Below are 24,818 nucleotides of genomic sequence, written 5' to 3' on the forward strand. Positions count from 1 at the left end.
CCTGAAACTAAGTATAGGTAGTCCTCACTTAACAATAGTCATAGGGATCAGACTTTCCATCGTGAACAGTACAGATGTAAAATGTGATATCACATGACCATGTTGCTTAGTGATGGAAATTCTGGTACTTCCAGTTACTGTCATTAAGTGCATCATGGCAGGTCATTAAATGAGGGCAATTACAATCTCCTGCCATCGTTCTCATTGACTTTGCTTGTAAGAAGCTGGCGAAGAAAGTCATAAATGGTGGTCGCATTAGCGCAGGATGCTTCAACTTTGTCTTTGTTGGATCACAGTCATGTGACCATGGAGACACTGTGATCCATGTAGTATAAGGATCAGTAATAAGTACCACTGGCTCAGTGCTCTTGTAAGTTCAAATGGTTACTCAACAAGTGATTGTTAAGCAAGGACCTGCCTCCATTAGACCTGTGAGAGTTATTTGAATTGATGCTTTAATTATGTACTGTTACTTCTTGGTTTTATCATTCCAAAGAATCAAAGAATCAGCCTTGAGAGTCTTCTCAAGCAATTTGCACATACATGTCTATGCCCAGGTGTCCTCTGAGTTTGGTAGTTTTCTTGCAGAAGTTTCATTACTCAAACTAGGTAACATCATCAGTTCACTAATGAAATGTCTGCAAGAAAACAACCAAGCTCAGAGAGCAGGAAGGACCCCTCATTTCAACCTCGAGCTACAAATATTCTTCTTTTTTGAGATATTTGTTGCACAAACTAATTACTTTCTAAAAAGCCAGTCTTGTGGGTAACAAGTTTAAGCTGCTCATTTGTGAAACTGGTATTTATGGTTAAGAAGTTCTCATACAAGGCACATAAATAGAATGTCAGATGCTTTGTTTGCAAAATGTTTAAGTTCTACTCCAGAATAATAATTTTTACATTTTGTCGTTTTTATATAACAATGTAAAATATGACAGAACTAAATAAAACAGGACAGCCTGTGTATCTCAGTGCACGGTTGACCTTTCATTACATGTATAGCTCAGAAAAACTTTAAAAAAATTATTTTCATTTTTCAAAGCAAGTTTGATCAGCGGTGACAATTTAGAAAATTTTGTTTACTTCTCTCAACTTATCCTATTATTTATTTACTTTTCTTTTTTGCTAACAGTGACTATCATACTTTGCTGTATGAAGTAATTTATCTGTAAATGCTTCTGATTATAATCCTGGGACCATCAATAATCCTGGGACCATTATAATCCAGAGCCAACCCTGTCAAATATGTTTACAGCCTCACAACACAAAGACACCAGCGTCAAATGTATAATAGTAGCTGATTTTCAGTGCTTGTTAAATAAAATCACAGGGGGAAGAAGGTCATTAAATTAATATACAATTTTAATTATATGGCATACATTTAGCTTATTTTGCAATTAAGTGAATAAAATGTGAGGCAGAGAAAATTAATTATCAATTGTAGTTTTACGCTGTACTTTTGCATGCATTTACCCATCACTAAACCCTATTCAATATATTGTGACTTGCTTCTGAGAAAACATGCATATGATGCTGTCAGAATACCAAACATAATATGTTTTGGTAAACCATGTTTAACATTAGATTTCTGTATAGGAACTGTGAAGATGCCTTATCATCTGAAGACTGTGAAAACCTGTACCAGTTTGTTTATAGCACCCACCGACCATTGGCTGTAGCAGCTGGGGAATTACTTTACAAAAGGTATTTTATTTATTTATTAAATTCATCTGAGACATTTCACTCTGAAAAGTGACTTTTTTCGAGGATATCTGCCTTTTTTTTTTTGTAAACAAGTTTTATTAAAATTTTTCTTTCATCATACATATTTTATGAACAGAGTGTTGACCGCGTCACATCTTATACATCTTATATATATTAATTTTTATAATCTATTCCAATCTTCCTGCTTTTTCCATATTCGTCCCTTTTATATAATTCTTTATCACAAATTCATCATTTTTCATCATGTTTTGTTATTTCTTGGTACTTACCTATAAAGCCCTACATGGCTTAGGTCCGGGGTATTTGCAGGACCATCTCCTACCCGCCTCCCACCGTCCTGTCCGCTCAGACAGGGCTGCCCTCCTCAGGGTACCATCGACCAGACAATGTCGGCTGGCGACGCCCAGGGGTAGAGCGTTCTGTGTGGGTGCTCCTGCCCTCTGGAATGAGTTACCTACCGAGCTTCGGACGGCCCCTGATCTCTGCTCCTTCCATCGAGGCCTAAAGACTTGGCTGTTTCAACAAATGGGCTGATTCTGATTCTTGGGTTTTATTATTTATTTGTCCCTGTTTTAATTGGTTTTTAATCAAGATTTTTCTTTATTATTGTACGTTTTTAACTTGTGTTCGCCGCCCTGAGTCCTTTGGGAGAAGGGCGGTATATAAATATTTGTAAATAAATAAATAAATAAATAAATAAAATTTCATCTCTTCCCCACCCCCACCCCCCAAGTACATTCTACATATTTCCAATTTTGGCCATAATATTCTTTTTCCATATTTCTTTATCTTATCTTAATCTCTCCTTAATACATAATACATAAACAATATCACTATCTGCCAATTAATTCCTAATTTCTTACAATAACATCAATTAATTATCTTATTTCTCCATTTGCAGAATATATTTCTCGAAATCTCTATCCCACTTTTTAACATTTCAGTTTTGTCTCTTAATTAAACTTGTCTTCATAATTAAACTCAATTGCCATTTAAAATTTCATCTGCTATTCTGTTTTGCTATTCGCAATATACATCATCATATTCACTTCTTACATTAAAACCCTTTAATTTAATTGACCATCCACAATTAATAAGATTGATACAGTTCCCTTAAATCTACTAATATATACCTTATTTCCCTTCCTCCTTTCCACTATTCTTTTAATCATTTTCTCTTGGTGTCTCCAAAATTTCACTACTTAATAATTTCCTCCTTTTATTCCATTCTTTTAACTTCTTTTTTTTATTGTTGCATTTATTATATCTTTTCTCCTGAATCCTTTTTCTCACTTTTAAATGTATTACTCGATTAATTCTCCCCAGGCTTTCTCCTAATCTCTTTCCATGCTTTCCTTCTTTTCCCTTCGATTGATTCTTTTTGGGGAATATTCCCCCCTATCCACTCTTTTTTTTCCTGTTTTTCCTGTTTTTCTTTTTTCTGTTAATCCCAGTGAAATCATCTAACTGCTTTTGGCATTCAATTCCTTTTCCTTCAATATTATTTTCTTGCTTCTCATTTATGCTCTCTTTTTCCTGTTCTGTGTGTTCCAGCAAAATTTCTGAGTTTTTATTACCATTTAGTGATTCACACGTTTTTAAATATCTCAATTAATTCCTCACACATCCAAGACTCCATGTTGTCAATTTAACAAATTGTTAGAACTTTTAATTTCTATTTAATTGAAGTTTTAAAGTCCATATAGTGTCTTTTTAATTCCAAATAGTATCCAATTCAAATATTTATCCAATCCACTCCAAGTTAAAGTTTTGTTATCTTCCACAACCGTTGAGAGTCGAAACCAAGCAGTTCAGAAAAACAGATACTCCTTAAAAATTCTCACAGTTTCTGAATTATCTTTTATTGGTCAACGTCACAGTTGTTATTTTCTCTTCTATCTTCCAACCACTATTGCAGTACTCTCTTTACGCCAGCAGATGTCACTCTCAAATCCACAATATTCTCAGACCAACTAAGTATCAAAGCTGTCAAAAATATTTTAAATCCACATAAAGAGTACTTTTCCTCGGGTTTCTTTTTCTTTTATTATTTTTAGTTTCTCCAAATTCAGTTTTAAATCCACTTATAAAATTTTCTTTCTTGGCCTTTGGTTTTTTTAACTTCCTCTTTGTTCTTCTTCTTCAAATGTCAAAACTATCAAAAATATTTTTAATCCACATAAAAAGTACTTTCCCTCAGGTTTCTTTTTCTTGTATTATTTTTAATTTCTCCAGATCCAATTTTAAATCCAGTTGTAAAATTTTCTTTCTTGGGCTTTCGTATTTTAACCTCCTCTTCGTTCTTCTCCCTCCATTAACTTTCCCAAGTGCCAATTAACCACTCATTTCCGCTTCCTGACATCTTTTAAAGTTATTAAAAATTTTCTTTTTTAGTTGGTCAATCACTCACCCGGTACCAACACTCCATTCAGACACCGCTCCTTCACAAAAAACTTAGTTCAGTTGCCCCAGCTTCAGAGCGGTCATTTCTCAATGGCCGCCATCCCCGCTGCTGGTTCGAAGAGCAGCCTCCGACTTTTCGAGGAACTTGCCTGTTCCTCTTGGTCGTCCGAGGCACCTCTCCTTCTTCACTGTCCCTACAGGATGGTTCTGTTCCGAAGACCCCCTGACAGCGGTTTGTCCAGCTGGATTTTCAGGGAGCTTGTCGGAGGCTGCTATTTTTCCAGTTGGTCTCGCCGCAACCCTTTTTGTTTTTCTTTTTCTTTTTCTTTTTGATGGAATTTCAAAACTACTTTCATGTTCTCTTTAAGCAAAGTGCCATGGCTTTTTTCTTACAGTAATTCTGTTCTTTTCTAACTGATTTTTATCATTCATCTTTTTGTATTTGAGATTTGTATTTCTACAAATACATTTATGAACTAATGCAAGAATCACATCAGTAGTCTAATAAAATAGAATGTCTCAATATATATTCATCCAACCAATTTTAGTGATATTTTATATATATTTTCTTTAGTACTTGCATTGGTACTGGCACAATGTAAACTAATCCAGTTAAACTGTTAAATCTTTATATCTTGCTCTGGAGGGAGAATGAAGGGATGAGGAGCAGTGTACTGAAGCAAACCATAGTTCTGTGGACACCTAATTAATTTTGACATCCATGTATGGTGTGTTAAATTTATATTTACTGATAAAAGAAATAAGGGGAGACTACTGTAGATCTATTCTGAGCTATTTCAGCTAGCAATATCCTTCTGGGATTTGAACCTGGGCTGCTTACATATTAGGTAGATGTATTAACCTCTAAGCCACAGGCTCTCCTAGCTTTGTCGGCTATATCAGGGGAGAGATTAAGTATTTTTTATCAGGGCAACCTGGTCTACCCAAATATGGGAAGGAGCATACTGCTTCCGTTTTCCACAGTATGCTCCATCCCATATTTAGGTAGGCCAGGTTGCCCTGATAAACATTTAATCCATGTATGCTGCTAATGTTGAGAGATTTGTCTCATTAAAAGCAGGAATGTTGAATGTTGACATGTTCTTTCCTTCTATGTATGAAAGATGCTCCAAGGCTATCTTACGCCTCATCCATAAGATGTGAGAAAAATAGAGCTATAGCTACATCAAAAATAGAAAACAAAAAATGTATTCAAAAAAACATTAGAATGTGCGGAAATTGACAGATAAATGCTTACAATTAAGGAAAAAGAAGGAACTGAATATTCTTGATATGGGACTTATTTTACCAATGGTTAGATAATAAAAACAGAAGTTAGAAATATGGGGATATAGAAAGGACTAATGTTATAAAGAGATTTGTTAAAGTAGACAAGTAAAATATTATCATTATTATAGAATTAATATTGTGATAAATATTATTGTAAACATTTTGATTATGATTTCCTAAAAATAATTGTACTTGTAAATAATTGTAAAAATAATTGACAACACACTGTTTGATTGAAATTGAATTTTTACATGTTATATAAATAAAACATTTTTTTATTAAAAAAAATAGCAAACAAACAGAACTAAAATCTTTATATATTTCACCAAAAGAACCAGTAGGCTAGTTACTAACATTCAATAGATGCAACAATGAAAATAAAAGAAAAATGTTTTGCTAAGATCAATGACTGAAGTCATGGCTACAATGCGATATGACTCAGGGATAGCCTCACAAGGACCAAATATGTTGCATCCACCTCTCTTTATCTGGGGTGTTGGTTGTGCAATTTTTTTTCATTAGGCTACATTTGCTTGACAACTTGTTGTGAAAAATTTATACTTTGTGATTAATCGCAAAGGATTTTTCTTCCACATTCCACTACTAATAAAGTAACTAGGATTATCAGTGTGAAAATGGGATAAAACACCCCTGTTTCCTTCAGCCATGAAAATTCAGTTTACCCAGGCAGAACTTTGTAACTGCTCTTGGTAACATAATAAGGAAAAGGACTGTACAAATATTAATTTAAAAGAAGTGTTATAGACCGTTTGTGAATGTTGTAGATTCTTTTTGAACTACAATGAATTTATTGCCTCTAACTAAAACAGCACTTCTTTTGATGAAAAGAAGTGTGGTGTTCACATCAAATTTGAAGCACTTCTGAATCATTTTCAAAGTGTGCACAGCCCTAGAAAAAAATATAGTCCATTTGTATGATGCTGAATTTATACCATTCCTTTAATTGAAAATATTGCAAGGCAAGATTTTTCTTAGCAAACAAAGTTCTGCTTCATTACAGTATTGGAATAGTTCACCGTACTCCTCAGCTTGCCTATTATATGAATCCTGCACTGGTGAAATGAAATAGAATATTTAAGATTTGTACTCAACCAAAGAGAGCAATTTGTAGAGAAGGAAGACTGAAAGCATGCATGACATTGCCCTCATGTTTTCAAGACTATCTCTAAGATCCCGAGTAATACTTTTCTTTTAAGATTGAAATATTGGAAGTTTTTATTACAATCTTAAACCCACCTACTGGAAGTAACATTGATTGAAGTTGCTTGCTGTAAATCAGAATTTGGGAGTTGCTTTTGATCTACTCCTTGTTTCGTTGACAGATTGATTATCCAGGAAATTGAGACAGAATCATTCACCAAAACAAATGGAAACCAGGAACTTATTACTAGCCAGCTGAAAACACTAGTAGTTTTTTTCTTGGAAAGTGAGGTAAAATTGTCTGCGTTGACTACAAAGGAGAAACAGCTGAATAAAGACAACTAATACATTTAAGGGGCAAATGTGAAGGTTTGAGAGTCAGCAAATATTAACTGAGTTATTTGCTATTAAATAAAGTGTGTTAGAAAGTATTGTCTCATATTGTTATTGCTAGTTTCGGATAATTGTAGTTATAGTGGAAGATTTGAAGAATACAATGAATTATAATTTGTTTTGAGAAATATGCCTGAAGAAATGAAGGGAAAAGATTGAGTTAATAATAAACACTTGATTACATCATTTATTGAAACTGTTGAAAGGCTAACTTTTCAACATATACATTTTCTAAACAGCCAAGGCAGTTCATTTTCTTTGTTAAGGAATGTGATAAATTATAATGTATTCAGACAACTAACTTGTCACATGAGTTGTTTCACTGTTATTAAGTTAAGCTCCTGTTGAACATAAATGTCTACAATTTTAATGTGGGTATGGCTATTTTAAGACCTGCTCAAAGTTAGGCTTGTTTATACATTGGGAAAATATGCTTCTTGCTGAATGTATTCTAATCACTGGTCCTGAAATGATGAATGTTTAAAGTGACCAAAGAAGCATTTCTTATTGTTTACCATTGTTGTTGTACATTTTTAACTGCTAAGTAATATGACAAGCTACAATCATAGAAGGGATATTCCCAGAGCTAAAGAGAAAATATGTTTATAGATCAAATATTGGTGTCATGGGAGTTTCTACTTTTGAGGAGATATTGAAAACATGCAGGATTCTGCTTGATCTTACTGCTTCCTAGGATAGTAATGGTAGCTTGTCCTTTTGGAATATTTCTTTTATTTTTTAGCTTCATAACCACGTCACATATCTTATAGACAGCCTGTGGGATTGGGCTGTGAGTTTATTGAAAAATTGGGAATGCATGACAGCTCTCTTACTGGAGGATGCCAGAGAATATGAAAGAGGTAAGTGGGCTGTAAAGCTTAGTGCTTTCATTGCTGTCTTTGAATGGGCAAACCAGAGTATCAGCGATATGAGCCCAGGTTGGATATGAGAATTTCAGGAGCAGGAAATCTTTGTCATAAAGAGACACTAGTTTAAAAAGCTGTGTGCTCTGAAGACCTCCACTTAGAATTTGGCTGAGCAGTTTAGCCAATTTGACTTCTGTTGCAGCAGGTTACTGGTTCATGAATTTTGGAAAGCAGTAAGAGGATTTGTTTGACTTAGTGTGTTGTATACCATTATTTGTGACACAATAGTGTGTATGTATTTTAATTTAATAAAATGTAGTGAAGCAGATTAAGGCTTTAAGACTTACCCTGAACTACAAAACATGTATGTTCACATAGGACATATAAATGATTATTAGCTTTATCTATCTTACTTATTTGATCTTTTTTTTTTTTTAGCATTCATTGATCCCCTTAGATCTTTGTCTCTTATTATAGTCTGTAGGGTAAGTTCTACCAGACAAACCAAAATAATTTATAGAGGAAAAGAAGTAGACTTAGAGAATGTCTTTTAGTTACATTAAAACATTCCTAGGTTTAATATCTAAAGTTACTGTGGGCTTCCAGATTCTCAGAACTCTTCTTCTTTCTGTGGGAGACTAAACAGATTCTCCATTGTTTTGTTTACAGCACTGAGTGATGTCCAGGAGACTGCCCTCATTGAAATAATCTTAGCGACTGTTCGACAAGCTGTTGAAGGTCCTCCCACAGGCAGGGGAGGAATCAGGAAAGTCAGTAAAGCTTTATTTTTTTACTTTGTTAGTAGGAAAAACCTTCTGCTTTATGTTGCACTTAAATAGTTGCAGCAACCCATTTCTCTGCAATGATAGAACCAGATGGTGGGTGGATAGCAAATGTGATACCTTATCTTTCCAATGCAGGGAAGAAAACCATAGTTACTCCCATAGAACCTTAGTATTTCTTTATTAATCAAATTTATATAGCAGCCCATCTCACCAAAAGAGACCCTAGGTTGTGCATTACAGTGAGACAAAATAACAATGTAAAAAACCACACCTATAAAATATAAAAATTCATATTAATAAATATCATAAAAACCAAATATGCAAATCCTGGGCAAGGAGAGAGATAAAATGGCCATCTCAACAATATAGCCATCTCAGCAAGTCTCTGGTACCCTATCAAAAGGGGTGGAGCTAATCTAATTTTGGGGGAAAGTGTGTTCCATCAGGCAGATGGCACGGCACACAAGGCACATTTTCTAGGACCCACCAAATGTAGATTCCTAGCTGATGGAACTTGCAACTTGTTGTGTCTCAGATCTGATGATACAGACTGATATAACCAAGTAGAGGCAGTTCCTCAGATAGCTCAATCCCATGCCATGAAGGACTTTAAAGATTAAAACCTGGGTACTTGCGGGACCGCCTACTACCACCAATAGCCTCCCACCAGCCGGTACACTCTCATAGAGAGGGGCTCCTCCAGGTGCCGTCAGCCAAACAATGTTGACTGGCAGCGCCCAGGGCGAGAGCCTTCTCTGTGAGGGCACCTACTATCTGGAACGAGCTCCCCCCGGAGATACGGAGGATCCCGGATCTGCGCACCTTCCGCCACGCTCTAAAGACCTTTTTATTTCACCAGGCGGGCCTGGCCTAACTTTCTCCCTCTTTTTAAACATTTTTAATTTTTAATATTTTTTAGCATTTTTAATATTCAAAGTTTAAATTTGTTTTAAATTGATTGGGGTTTTAAATTTGTCTAGGCCAAACTATTTAATTCGATTTTATCTCTGCTTTTTAAATTTTGTATATATGTATTTTATTGTTGGCTGTTCACCGCCCTGAATCCTTCGGGAGTAGGGCAGTATATAAATCAAATAAAATATAAAGATAAAAGATAAAGATAAAACCAGCACATTGAGTTGGACCCAGAAGTCTTATAGATCAGAGGTGACATACACTGGTCTAGGAGCACACATAATTGCCCACCCTCTATGTTCTAAAGCATCTGGATATTTTTCAGGGGTAGCCCCATATAAAGCACAGTGCAGTAATTCAACCTGGAGGTGACTAGGGCATAAGTGAATGCAAGCAGGGCTACTGATCAGAAATAGGCAGAACTGGTGCAGAAGACAAAGCTACGCAAAGGCCCTCGAAGTCACAATTGCCAGCTTTTCATCGAGCAGGAATTATAAGGCTAGAACAACCACCAGATTGTGCATTGGCGCTGTCTGGGGCAGAGCAGCCCCACCCAGCAATAAAATTGGCATAGTCCTGGAATCAGTGGGCTTGTTACTCCCCATCAGAGCTGATCCAGAAGAATACCAAAGTCGATGGTATCAAAAGCCGCCAAGAGGTAGATCAAGGCTTGATGCCCAGCCTCCTTCTGCCCACAGTAGAGGTCATCCAAAATCATGACCAATACCATATCAGGATTATTGTAGAGCCCTTTCGCTTTGTAGTTGAGAAAAAGAAGCAATCTTAAATGCTTACTCAAAGGGCTGTGTATTATCCAAAGAATTTGTGGGAATAGGGAATGCATTCCTTATTCAAGACTGGTGCATAACTTGACAGTTGACTTGGATTTACAGCTCCTACTCAAAGAGCAGGTGCCTGTTGTGGCCAAGAGACTTTTTGCTCAGATATATTGCATACCGGTTGTATTCTTTCAGGGACTAGGATACCCCTTCAGTCAGTCTCACTCTCTACTCATCTCACAGATGGATTATTGTAATGCAGTCTACATGGGGAAGACCTTGAAGACTATTTGGAAGCTATAGCTGGCCTATAATACAGTTGTGTGTTGGACATGACTAGTTAGAACTGTGTGGCATCATGACTCTACAAGCTGCACTTATTACCAGTTTTCCCACATGAAATTTGAGGTGCTGGTTATTACCTATAAAGCTATTTAGGGCATAGGGCTTTTATGCATGAGGGACTGGATGTCTCTGTTCATCTGGTGAGAACAGAAAGAATGGACATGCTTTGGATCCCATCCATTAAGAGTGTCAACTTGTCAGAGCCAGGAAGGGTACCTGCACTGTCCTGGTACCTGGCCTTTGTTATGATATCCCTCCAGAGATCTCTCCCTGATGATGTTCAGTAAACTATTAATGACCTGGTGTTCTCCCAGGCTCTGGGCAGAGTGATGATTGAACCCCTATTGGATAGCTACTTGGTTTGGTGAGAGTCAGGCAACCCATACATTGTACAAGTAAATGAGCAGCACTATATGTATTTCATGCATCTTTAAAAAATGCATGGATTATGTTTTCAGAAGTGAGCAGGTCCAAAATCACATGCATCATTTTTTACACAAGTTATAAAAGGCAAGGGTACTCTAAAATCTTAAAAATATTTATGATCAGGCTTAAGTTGAGGAAAAATATTTCAGTGTAATCAGTTTGGTTTGTTGATTGATGAGAGTTATCTTAATTATTAAATAATGGCAATTATTTGTAATTATATGTATAATATATGAATGACATTAGCTTTTTGAACTTTTTTAAAAAATATTGTTTAGATTTTAAAATCTTTCCTGGAGAACAACAGATTTTAAAAAATGAAAAAGAAACTATTATTTTTTGAGAAAAAATAAATCTTATTGGCTGGGAATGTTGTCAACACCACTTAAAGGCACTAAATTGGGAAGGATATTTTAGGGGATTGGGAACATTTCCTATATTTATAGGTTCCCTCCCCCCTTTGAACTTAATGGAATGCTTCCCAACTGGATGAAATCACAATTTATTGTTATGTTTGGAATAATATGCGAGTTTAAGTGCATATGTTAAAACAGGAAACAAACCATGATCATGTTGCAACTGCAAATCACTCTGACCTTCTAAGATTTGTTTATTAACTACAAGTTCAAAGCAGTTCTATTTTGCTGTTGGGACAGTTTATTTAGCCATGATCTTAAAGAGTACCAACTTGTTGCTATTGAAAGAGTTGCGAGATATGCACAGCTTGTTCTTAGAACGTAGAAGTGCTGAACTCTTTCTAAGCCACTGATATGTTTGGAATGCCTAGAGGTTTCTTTATCTGTGTTCTCTATTCCCTTGCTCAAACATGGATATATCTTAGAATAGAAAAAGGATTCAAAGTGGCTAACTTTCCTTTCAGTACGTAGCCATGCTCAAAAAAAAAAAAAAAAAAGATAACATTTTTAAATAAATTAGCCACAGAATTCAAGCGGTTTGATACTTTCATACCTAGTAATTTGCCACACAGAATTTGAATCATGCAGCTCATTTCAATCATGAACAGTGGCATGATTTTAATTACAACAAAGTGCTTTGTTTATAGATCTTGTCTACCAAAGAGAGGAAAATACAAATGGAAGATTGTGCTAAAATTACTGAACACTTTATTGTGGTGCTTCCTCGACTCTTGGCAAAGGTAATGTGCAGCTGTGCTTGTGAATGCATATTCAATAACTAATTTGAATTTCAGCAGCACACTAATATCCTGTTTTCCTTTGCAGTATTCATTAGATACAGAAAAAGTGACAAACCTTCTGCAGATCTCACAGTATTTTGATTTAGAGCGGTACAGTATTGGTCCATTCAATAAGGTGAATTCACTTTTATGAAAGATAGAGAATTTGTGAAAAAAGTGGTGAAAAAAAATGTCATTCATTGATCGATTCATTTTTAGTACTGAAAAAAATGCCATTATTATGTTTGTTTTCATCACCCTGCTTAAAAATTGAAGTGATGCCCTGGACCTGGTCAGAAAACATGGCCTTTGCTGCAAAAGCGTTTTTACTTGAAATAATTTGAAGGGTAATTTTTCAGACTGAAAATATGGAATCTTCTTGATTATTCACCTTTTATTTCTGCACATCTAACTATGCTAGATGCTCTGCAAGGTTTGATGATAAATTGAATTGTGAATTAGATCTTATATTTCTTATTTTATACTGTTTGAAGCTTATAGTGCATTTATGGCTAAACAAATATGCTCCTAAATTCAAACTAAATTCAATACTATTGTGGACTACACTGGTTTAAGTAATCTACTATTGTTTAGAATATTAATAATTCTTTTTCTTGTAGAACCTCGATGCTTTATTGAGAGAGGTAAAAGCCATTGTAATGATACACTCCAACACTAATATCTTAGAGACCTGCTCCAGGGTATACAGTATTCTTTCCAGAGAAGAACTTACCATTCATAACCAAGTGGCTTTTGCTAGAGCTGAACTGATGAATGAATTGGTGGAGAAACTAGATCAACTACTAGGCATTTTTTGGCATAAGGTAAATATGAGCTTTGTATTTAATCAGAAACAAAAATTAGATATCTGGAACAAAATAGTGGGTTTTTTTTGGTAAAATGTTACACTTTTTATATTGGAGAGAACTAAGGCATAAAAGCAAGTGCCATCTTCATATATAATTAATTTATAAACTAGGAAAAAATCTATTAAATTATGTCAATAGGTAAAAGTCGTGTCCAACTCTAGGGGGTGGTGTTCATCTCTGTTTCTTAGCCAAGAGAGCCAATATTGTCTGAAGAAATTTCCATAGTCATCTGGCCAGCATGATTAGACAACAAGGCAGGTGGAATGCTGTTACATTCCCACTGAAGTGGTACTTATTTATCTACTCCCATTTGCATGCTTTCGAACTGCTAGGTGGGCAGGAGCTGGAGCAAGAATGGGAACTCACCCCATTGCGTGGCGCTTGGACCTGGACTCTCAACTTTCCAGCTGACAAACTCAGCGTCTTTAACTTCTGAGTCACTGCACTCCCTATATGTCAATAGGAAGTGAAGGTTATCTGATGTTTTGTACATATGATTGTTTGCCAGTCACAATACTGAGATTCTTGTCTCTTCTGTAGTTTATTTGTTCCTGTCCCTCCCTGAGGATAACTCAGACAACCCATGAAGGAATTAGCTACTTGCATTATTGCTACCTCTGAATTAGTAAAGATATCTGTGTTGTACATGTTAAGGCAAGTCTGTAGTTCATGTGATAAAATGAAAATATGTATCATTGTGGAATTCCTGTGTAAAAATATTGGAGACTGATCATGTATGAAGTCATTGAAGATTTAGTATTACTATTTTGTTTCTTTTAAAAAATGTATTACAATCCTGTAGGGATGTACAGGAATCCTGTATATTGTACAGAAAAGGTTTTGTTTCAACATAAGAATAACCTATTACATTCTGAAAGTTATATCAGACAATTTTGGATTAGCTGTGATTTGGCAGAAATAAAACCTGGAATGATCTGAATTTAGCCCTTTTATGGAGCAACTAGAGCAAAGATTTTTTTAATGTCTCTTCAGCTAATCTGAAGGTTGCATATCCTGCTAACACTCCCAGCTAGTCTTCCTAGGGCCTTCCTTGAGATGCTTCTAAGGTGCTCGCCGTGATGGCGAACCTATGGCACGCATGCCACAGGTGGCACACAGCGCCCTCTCTGTGGGCACGCAAGCCATCACCCCAGTTCAGCTCTGCCACGCATGCACACGTGCCTCTCGCCGGCCAGCTGGTTGTTGGGTCTCTGCCGCACATGTGCGGGAGGCAGGGCACATGTGGGGGGCCCTGCATGCATACGCGGGGGGCAGGGGGCGTGCAGGGGCGCACATGCATCAACAGGTGGCAGGGCGCATGCGCGGGGCCCATGTACGCATTGCATTTTGGGACCGTGCACGCTTTGGGCACTCAGTCTGGAAAAGGTTAGCATCACTGTTCTAGGTCAATGTCCCAGTGTGACATGTCTCATTTGCATCCCTGCACTCCTTCATAGATCGTCCCCTTCCCCCTTTTACAAACTTCAAGTGCGTCTTCCCACTTTTCTCCACAAACCACAAAATAGTCCTCTTTCCTTCCTGAAATTATTAAAACACATATTTTGATTTGGGCATAGACGACCCTTAACCAGTTATGTATATAATAGATAGTTCAGGCACATGTCGGCACACTTGCTACAGGACTAATGCATTACATATTTCAGTAGAAAAAAAAATGTTAGAATTTAATATGCTTCTTTGGAGTGTGAATGTTCTTGCCAGAATTTACATTAAAAAAAAAGGTATTATTTAAGACTTTCCTACTCCTCCTTTCTTGAAAGAAATAGTTCAGTGTTACATAACAAAATAAAAGCATATTATAAAAATATAAAGTATATACAATAGTGTGAAAGCACATTAAATCAGCTAAAACCCTAATGCACCACTTCTTCCCCTTGGTGCTAAAAATAAGAATAAATAGAAGAACAGAGTTATATTTATTTCATTTTGAAGAAGTTATATTTTATTACTGGATTATTTAAAAGCCTGTATTTTGTTGATTGCCTACTGAGATCTACCCAGAAAAGATTAAAAGAGGAATTAATTTGGAAATAAAACAGATCCTGTTTCATATTGTGGCTTATAAGAACATTCTCTTGCATTGGTTTTAAAGTTTTGTTGTACGTGTAAATTGCTGGTTGAAAATATTTGAAAGATGTTTTAAATGCTAAATACGGCTTTTACATTTCCATTTCTGTGCATATGTTGGAGGACGGGACTGCAAAAATACTTGAAAAGGTTTTAGTTAGTTCTAAGAATATAAGAGCAGCTGTTGGAAATATGAATAGCTTGCAGACTCAGTTCAACAACAGTTGATCAACTGTGCCATGACTAACAGATGTCATTCCACTGGGTAAGAGTTCATCCTGATAGCTTTTAAAAAAATATGTATTAGGCAGAATCAGACACCATATTTATTTTGGCTGTGGATAATAAAGAATAATAAATTTTGCATTAGCCTTGCAATTTATTCAGTGAGGTCAGCACACTTTTGCATTGTATATCTTAGTTTCTATAATTTGATCACATAATCATTTTGGAATTGCAGTTAACAATGAAAACACAGATAAAGGCTTTATAAATAATTTGAAGATTAGGAGAATTAACTAAATTTGTTTAATTTTAACTTCTAGTTCTTCAAATTTGCTGCATCTTGCTAGTGAGGGCATTTTTCTTAAAGAGATCTAGCATGTCCACATATGTCAGCTTCGGGAACCAAGGGCAGAAACAGAATGGGAAAAAATAAAGGAATTCAATTTTAGTTGTGAAAATTAGATAGCAGTTGGACATTGCTTTCTAAGACTGCAAAAAAAGAACACTTTAATAAAATTGCCTTGTTCATTAAGCTATTTTATAGTTGATAACTACTGCATTTTCCATGATCTTTAAAATTCCATGTATGTCTGTAATTTTAGAGCAGTGGAATTCAAAGGCTTCTTTCTGTGCAGCCCAAGTGTAACCAGTCTCTCCTCTAAAAAAGTGTTTTAGGAGTAATTTGTATGACTAAAAACGTAACAGACACACACATTTTGACCAATGTGATTAATCAGCCAAAATATATAAAACTGCCGCCTCAAATGAATGGTCTCCCCAAAGGGAAGGAGGATCATTTATTTTATTTTATTGATGCATAACTCTATTCTTTTCCTGGATGTATTATAGTTCTTGAATGCAGATCTCCCAAGGGCATTTGTGCCATTCAGGTGATAACAGGGAGAGGAAAGGAAGCACTACCTGTCTTGGGATTTAATATCCTTTAATCAGGGGTACCTCATATCTTAACAAACTATCAGCTGTCTAGGATAGAAACCACGTAGGAGGGATTTCTGTAGGATTTGACAGTAGGTTTCCTAGTGCTACAAGAGGACTGCTTATCTGTTAATGAATGTTTATTTATTTAACAAAATGTATTGGCTGCCCAAATCACTTTCAGTGATTCCTGGAGTCTTACAAAGATAAAAACCCAATATAAAAAACAATAAAAAGCAAAAACCCCACCCCCTGGTGAGAACAATCAGAATCAAAAAGCCACTTGATAGGTTCCATCCCACTCTGGGTTTCCTAGAGCTGTTGGCAAAACTAGGTCTTCAGGGCCTTTTGTGAAAGAGTGTCAGCATGAGGGTTAATCATATATCTTTACGAGGATAATAGGGAAGGAGCCCTCACAGAGAAGGCCCTTCTTTTTGGTTCCATTAGATGTACCTCCTTAGAAAAGGAGACCTATAACATTCCCTGCTTCCTTGCTCTGGTGGGTCAGGTAGATGTGACTGGGAAAAGAAGATCCTTCAAATAATCTGGTCCCCAAGCCTTATAGGGCTTTAGAGGTGGCAACCTTTAAAGAGGTATTGGGAGCTGAACCACATATTGGACCAAAGAAACAATAATTATTTGTAATGGGTTGTGAGAATGTCCTTGGGAGACAGGAGAAAGAGATATAGCCTAGACCAGGGCTCTCCAACCTTGGCAACTTTAAAACTTGTGGACTTCAACTCTGGGACTTCAACTCTTCACAAGTTTTAAAGTTTCCAAGGTTGGAGACCCCCTGGCCTAGACAATGGGCTGATAAACAAAATCAGTCCAGAGGAGGTGTGGGAGTGGAAAAAGGGTTTCAGAAGGAAACTCCCTAGTTCTCTGGACAGTAAGGGCAGGGGTGAGTGGGGAAGGTATTTCAGACTTGCAAGTTTCTGGTACTGTAACCAACCAATAAGTTGTTACTACATATGGTTTTGGTTTCCTGTCTGGAGCGTGGACTATGGACAATGGATATGGGTGTGTGAGAGAAGAGGAGACAGGGATACAGCTAGTCCCTTTCACCTCTTAGGATTTTTAACATTTTGTTCAAATGTAAATAGCTGCAAGCAATAGAAAGACATTTATGGCAAGCCTCCAATGAGCACAGACAATTCAAGCACAGCTCAGCCTTTTCTGTCCTTTCTGCATATGATCCTAGGAAGATGGTGTTTCTGCAGAAGAAGAAGGAATTCAGCATCTGACCTCCTCTTTGAGACAAATAGCTGCTTTTCATAAGTGAGAATTTTTTTTATTCCAATTGCTCATTTCACATTTTAATGCTGTGTAACCAAGTATAGTTAGAATTAGGTGCTTTGCCTGCACAGTCCAAGAGAAGGAACCAAGTTGCAACTAGTGATTTGAATTCCCTCTCATTTACAGATCACAGACTCCCCTCTGGAATGAACAAGGATGAAAATTTTCAGTCTCCTTCCCCCCTTTTGGTTTTGAATTGGAAGGGTGTAATGGTGTGGAAGAAAATGAATGTTTAAAATCCATTACAACCCTTAAAATAACTTTAGTACTTTGCCTTGCCTTCTGAGAAAAAGGATCTAATAAGGGTGGCTTGGGAAACCATTAAAATATAAGGCCCCATGAGGTTATTGGGGAGCAACCAACCTGTCAAGCCTGAAATCTCATATAGCAGCCTAGATTTTGGGGCATAATCCCTATGCCCATAGGAGTATGCTGAGCCAGAATTAAGTATCAAAAGGCTGAAAGAAGAAAATGCACAGTGCTGTGGGGAAGAATTCTTTAAGACTAATGGGGTACTTGAGAATAGCTCAAGTGTGATTTGCTGTCACTAGAGAGCTTTGGTTTCTAAGGCTAAATTGTCATACCATATGTTGAAATTCAGGCTAAGGAGTGGAGGCTAATGAAAAGCTTTTCATTAAAAGCTTTTCTTCTGTAAATTTGTCATATGTTCCTTTTCATTGTCTGCTTGGCTTACTTTTTGGCTTGAGCCTTCTGAGACATGGAATCCATTTTCTCCCTTTCAGTGCACTGGAAAACTGGGCCAAACATTTTGCCCCCTCTTCTTTGGTGATCTCTTAACATGCTATCAGTGATCCATAGACAAAACACAAGGAGAGAGGAGAGAGTGCAGTTCCCTGGTTTGAATGTCGGTGTTAGAATTAAAATTGTTTTTCAATATACAAAGAGTTTATGTGAAAAATGACAAAGGTTTCAAAATTCTGTGCCCCATTCATGCATTAAATTATGAGTGCTTATATTTGTTCTTATTTAATTTCTTAAAAAATGTCCTGTTGAGCCTTTCAGTTCCTAGATGGTATGCTAGATGATCTCAACACAATACATTAATTTATTCTAATACAAAATTTTGATAACAAAAATATTTTAGCAGAAGTTAAATCAAATACTTATATGTAATTGCTTGAAATTAAGAGAGATCTTGGTTTTCTATAAATGGCGCTGATTAAATAAATTACTTCCATTTACTCCCCTGAGACAAATAATTTCTTTTTTTAAAAAAAAAGCTAATTTAATCTATATTGTGTTTTCAATATTGCTAGCCTGGGAAATTCCGGAGAGTTTTTGCAGATAAAATTAAGTGAATGTAGAACAGACATGTCAGTAGGAACATAATATTAAAAATGAAGTTGTTAAGACTCTTTGAAAGTATTTGGTCTTATGTTTTATTTCTTTCTGGATTATGTAGTGCCCATGATCTCACCAAATGGAACCTGTATGACAAGATGTATAAACTACTTGTTTCTGAGTTGGAACAAAGACCTTTACCTGTTCAGGTAATTTTAACTGAGCATTGAATTCCCTCCCAAATATATTTCTTTGAACATCCTTGTTAAATTTGAACATCCCTAATTTTGCATTTTATTAGACTGAATTTCAGCTGATATGAAATTAATTAATTTGGCAAAACAAATTCTTAAATCAGTGATTCAGCTGGTATTATTCATGGAAATCCGTTGCAGCTAAAATATTAGATTTATCATAATAATACAGGTTTTTGTGGGCTCTAAATAGGACATATTTAAATTATGCTTGCTTGTCTCTTTTGCAGATTCTTTTGCCTTCTTTACAGTGTGCTTATTTTGCACTACTTTGGCAGCTCCCTTCAATGGCAGAGTCTCCATCTTCCAAGGTTAGGCTCATAACGATTAGAAATTACTTACCAAGGTTTTTTTTACATATCTATCTTAGTCAGTTTAGAGCAGGGGTGTTCAACCTACGACCCTGGACAGCTAGTAATACAGCCTCTCAAAATTGTAAACTGTTAATATTATTATGTGATTTATATACATTAACTACTGTATTTTTTGGTGTATAAGTTGCACTCTCATAGAGTGAATGTTGCTGAAGCCCCGCCCACCCACTGGCCCCCACCCTTTGTCCTCTGTCTCCCAGCAATTTGTCTCCTTGCAGCAAATAGCAAACAGACTGGTCAGGTTCAGCACAGCCTGATTTAGCACGAGTAGCTGATTGGCAGTTGGATCTGTCTCCCGGAATACCACCGATCAGCTGTTTCAGGTGCGGGGATTGCCACTGCCCATCGCTGCCTCTATCTGCCCCATTTTCGGCCTCTGCACGCCCCATTTTTGTCCCTTACAGGTGGTGGGGATAGGCAGCGGTGGGGGCGATCACCGCCGCCTGGAAAGGACTGAAAATGGGACGTGTGGAGGTCAAAAATGGGGCGCACAGAGGCCGAAAACGGGACCCGTGGAGGGCGAAAATGGGGTATGTGGATGTGGTGATAGGCGATGGCGGTGATCAGCAGCAATAGTTGCCGGCAATCCCCGCAGCCTGGAACAGCTGACCGGTGGTATTCCGGGAGGCTGTTGCAATCACCAATTTTTGTATAAAATATACACTATCTCACTTTTTCCGTGCTAGTTCAACAGAATGATGTTCAATGTATAATATCAGGGCTGATCTTAATTTGGAGGAGTACAAGTTTAGGTATAGATAACCTATGAATTATGAAATCAGTGTAATCAATCGATCAATCAATCAAATCAATACCTTGATAAGATCATGGTATTTTTTGATCGTATGTATATTGACTGCAAGCTGTGGAAAGTCATGCCAGGTTTGCTTTTTAATATAATCTGTATAAGTATTTTTAAAAAGTATATAATTTTGGGATATACATTATTAATTTCTTAATTTATTGTTTGCTCTTACTATTATAAACTGCTTTAGTAAGCAACATGGATGTCCCAATAGGTGGGGTATCCAGTCTGTAGATGTATAATGGAAAGAGCAAGGAAATCCTGTTAAAGCCTTGCTTTATATTTGTACAATTTCTTTCATGTGTCTTGTTATGAGATTGTATCCTAAACAATTAAATATATTGCAAGTATTTGTGATATTTTAAATAAATTACTGGTTCTTAGCAAGGGTACTTTGATTTTCTGAGGAGGTATGTTAATGGGTATAGGAATTCTGTGGAAAATAAGTAAAGTAGAACTTCTTGTCCGGTTAGTTCCACAGTATGATGGAGCAGTCTGGATTTTGTGACAGATTTTTAAATGTAGGATAAGAAGAAAAGTTGTTGAATATTTGTACCAATCAAAACAATTTTGGAATGAAACTTTCAGAATATAAAGAGGAAATTACATTAATGAGGCTGCCTCATATTTCTTCCTACGATTTCTCATAACCTATATCAACCATTTAATGATCTGAAAAAAATATGTTTGAGCTTTTTTAACCCAGTAACATTCAAAGATGAAATATTGAATAGTTCAAAGGGAATTTCTAGATATTGTTTCAGTTCTCCTTTCAGAAACAAACTCAGCATTCTGATATTTAGTTAATGGTTTTGGTTAGCACTTCCCATTATGATTTGCTGTAATGATGAGATTTCATGCAGGTAAAAGTTACCACTTGGCAGGACGAAAGTGTCTAACAATGCCTTCCATCTGATCGATGTTGTATTTCATATTTCCATTTCTGTTCATTTAAATATTCAAAAGTGAGAACCATTAGACTGAACTGATTGTTCTTAGTGAAAAGTGTACTTACTATTGTCATTGAAATAGTCAATGAACATCTTGTTGTCTTGGAAACAACTGATAACAAGAGTCATTTAAATTTAAACCTACTTGCATGGAGATAAGTCCTCTTGATTTAAGAAATACATAGTACTTGGGAAAATAGCTTTTTCTTCCATGGTTTTGCTAATATAAGAGGAAAAGACACCATGGTTATTTTCTGGTGTGAAAAGCAATCATATAATCTACTAACTTGCTTGGTTGAAAATGATTCACCATTTCAAAAATTTATCACTGAAGATGAGAGGGTCATCTGGCTCTGGTAATTTCACTACAAATAAATTTAGGATCAAACTATCAGGGGCATTTGAGAGACTTATATTGATATTTTAGAATTTGAGTGAGGTCTGGGAGATCTGAGCCTTGTAGAAAGCAAGAAGGATGTTTCCTAAGTAAAGAGAAAATTTCCTATCTTAACAGTCCTCCCAAACCACCCTGTTTATTCCCATGGTTTTAATAAATGTAAGGTTGAAATCTCAAGCTTGTAGGCAGCATGTACTTCTAACTTAAGGAAAGCCAGATATCCTATTTGAAATAATCTTTGACAAGGTGTCCTCTTTGAACTATGTTGGTCATTATCTACTGGAACAATGCCTGGATTTCAGCTTTGCGCACCGAGAAAAGTCAAATAAAACTTGAGCCTTTTCTAAATTCATCACATCTAATATGACGTATCACGTATAATAATGATAACAATAATACTTAACCACAACAACATAAAAATATTCTTCTGGTTTCTATTTTTTGAAGGAAAATATATTTCTTTTGAGGACACATTTGAGGCAATACTGCAATATTTGCACAAGCTACCTCAGCCACTATAACAGAGACTTACGTGAAAAGGTAATTGTTGTAAAAACATGATTTCTTTTAAAATTTGTAGCATGCCCTGAATTAATAACAGTATGGCTAAAAAACAATGTCCCCACTCCTAGTTTTGCGGTATCTCAATCTATATTAAAGTCTTTAGAAAATTGGGAAGATGTCCCATATCAGCCCAGTGGGCTTAGCAGAGTTGAAAGCATAGTTGGGATGGGCTACAATTTATCTTAGAATCAATATTCAACCAGATAATTCAGTAAAAAAACTAGAGAAAACCAGATAATTAGGAGATAATCCAAAAGGCACTCAAAACGCATACTAAGATAACAAATCAAGTCATAATCTAAGAAATCAGTCTGAGGGTCCAAGATAATTTGAGTAAACTGGACTAAGAACATCAAGATGATGGAAGGAGTTATGCAAAAGTGATATGTCCATAATTTAAATAAGAGTACCGGTCTACCAGGAGCATAGTAATTTCTGAATAGACCATTATTCCCAAGGAACCTTATGAAACTTCTAAGGAGGTCTTATATACACAAAGCTGAACTATTCTGTAATTGTTAGGCTGAACCAGTCATTTATTGGCTTTTAAAGTCTTTCTTAACTTCTCCTTGCTTTTAACCGAAAAACCACAGTCATCGTTATGAAGTGAAGAATTGAAGGAAATATCAGTACTCTTTTAAACAGCAATATCTTTATACAATGTTCTGTGATATGTATTTTGATTAGATTTCTTTGATTATTGATGTTATTTATGCAAATTTGTAGTATGTTGAATATAAATTCATACAAATTATGCATTGCTTAAAAAACCAGTGATCCCTATAATTTCAATTTCAGTTTAGAATTAGTTCATTTTGCATCTTAGTTGAAAAAGGAAGGCAGAATAATATTATGATGAATATTTTTAAAAGATGTGTAAGTCATTTTTGATGTTTGTACTTATAGGCTTTTATGATACTGTGTGATCTACTGTTAATTCTAAGTCATCAGGATTCAAGCAATAATGATGCTGCTGGGTTACTGGAATACCTTCCCAGTACATCTCTTCAGACAAAAATGCTCTTATTTATTCGGGATCATGTTTTTGGAGAGGAAGAAGAAGAAACCAAAGGTCAGCAATATTTTTCAGTAAATGCATTTTGCTGCTGATTTTGCTTCTTTCACTTTGCATTCCATCATTCAGGATAAACAGAGCGAGATAGATTGGTAAAAATAGAGCTTAAAAGTTTGTGAATCCTTTTGAAATATTAATGCATAAATATTATATAAAATGTGATCTTCTTGCCACGCAAGTCCTAAGACTAGATGAAGAAAACACAATTAAACAAATGAGTCAAAAACATTATAGTTCATTTAGGACAGGGGTGTCAAACTTGCCTAGTCACCTTGTCATCATGTGATATATCGCAACTTTCCTCCCATTCTCTAACATGCTGGGCGTGGCCTGCACGTGACCCATCCAGCCCAAGGGCCGCAAGTTTTTTTTTTTTTTTTTTATTGAAAAAGTTTTAAAAACAAACATATTTTCCCCACAACCCCCCCAACCCCCCTCCCCCTCCCCGACTTCCCAGAGCAGAACACAAGGTATTTCTATTGATCTTTAACAATAATCTAAATTGCATAACCAATCATTAAACTAACATCCCTATAAAAAAAATTCTTAACCCCCCATATATAAAATCCTATTTCTTAAACATAATACTTCTAATGTCACTTATATAACGCTTATACAAATAAAAGAAATCATTCATAAGCTATTTGATGTTTTTTGGTCTGATACTTATTTTGTATATAATCTATCCATCTTCTCCAGTCCTGTATGTACCTTTCTTGTGTGTGATCCTTCAGATATGCTGAAATTTTAGCCATTTCAGCTAAATTAGTTACTTTCAATATCCAGTCATCAATAGTAGGCAAAAAGTCCTTCTTCCAGTATTGTGCTACCAACAATCTTGCTGCTGTTATCAAGTTCAAAATCAATTTAGTCTCTGCAACTGTACAGTCCGTAGTTATACCCAGTAAAAACAACTGTGGAGTAAATTTCAGTCTCTTTTTGAGAATATTCTGCATCACCCACCAAATCTTTATCCAAAATGCTTTGATTTTTCTACAAGTCCACCATATATGATAATAAGTTGCATCATCACAGTCACATCTCCAACATTTAGCTTGCACATTAGAATACATACATGATAATTTTTTAGGATCTAAATGCCATCTATAAAACATTTTATAAAAATTTTCTCTTAAATTTTGTGCTTGTGTAAATTTCACATTTCTAATCCAAATCTTTTCCCAAGTTTCCATCATTACTGGCTCTTGAAAATTTTGTGCCCATTTAATCATACAGTCTTTAACCAATTCCGTCTCAGAATCTATTTCCAATAAAGCATTATACAACCTTTTAATATGCATTTGTTTTTGATCTCTAATTTGTTTTACCAGATTCTCCTCATTTTGCACAAAGCCAATTTTTTGATCTTCCTTCCATCTAGCTTGAAGTTGACCATACTG

The 24,818-nt window shown here is 35.9% G+C and overlaps 1 protein-coding gene across 4 annotated transcripts in view; it reads left to right on the forward strand.

The window, feature by feature from the left end:
• LOC139316594 (cohesin subunit SA-2-like) overlaps positions 1 to 24,818 on the forward strand; it is a 65,733-nt gene that overhangs the window by 23,949 nt on the left and 16,966 nt on the right. For all 4 annotated transcript variants that reach the window (XM_070943403.1, XM_070943404.1, XM_070943405.1 and 1 more), the window contains 12 exons: positions 1,597 to 1,704; positions 6,762 to 6,870; positions 7,715 to 7,832; positions 8,508 to 8,608; positions 12,152 to 12,244; positions 12,330 to 12,419; positions 12,904 to 13,107; positions 17,603 to 17,679; positions 19,121 to 19,208; positions 19,484 to 19,564; positions 22,227 to 22,319; positions 23,250 to 23,415. In XM_070943403.1, the coding sequence (XP_070799504.1) occupies positions 1,597 to 1,704; positions 6,762 to 6,870; positions 7,715 to 7,832; positions 8,508 to 8,608; positions 12,152 to 12,244; positions 12,330 to 12,419; positions 12,904 to 13,107; positions 17,603 to 17,679; positions 19,121 to 19,208; positions 19,484 to 19,564; positions 22,227 to 22,319; positions 23,250 to 23,415 (1,328 nt within the window). The remainder of the gene's footprint in view (positions 1 to 1,596; positions 1,705 to 6,761; positions 6,871 to 7,714; positions 7,833 to 8,507; positions 8,609 to 12,151; positions 12,245 to 12,329; positions 12,420 to 12,903; positions 13,108 to 17,602; positions 17,680 to 19,120; positions 19,209 to 19,483; positions 19,565 to 22,226; positions 22,320 to 23,249; positions 23,416 to 24,818) is intronic.

The sequence above is a fragment of the Pituophis catenifer genome, unplaced genomic scaffold (assembly GCF_029215685.1).
Source record: "Pituophis catenifer annectens isolate HBS135680 unplaced genomic scaffold, rPitCat1.0.hap2 SCAF_4, whole genome shotgun sequence".
Lineage (NCBI taxonomy): Eukaryota > Metazoa > Chordata > Lepidosauria > Squamata > Colubridae > Pituophis > Pituophis catenifer.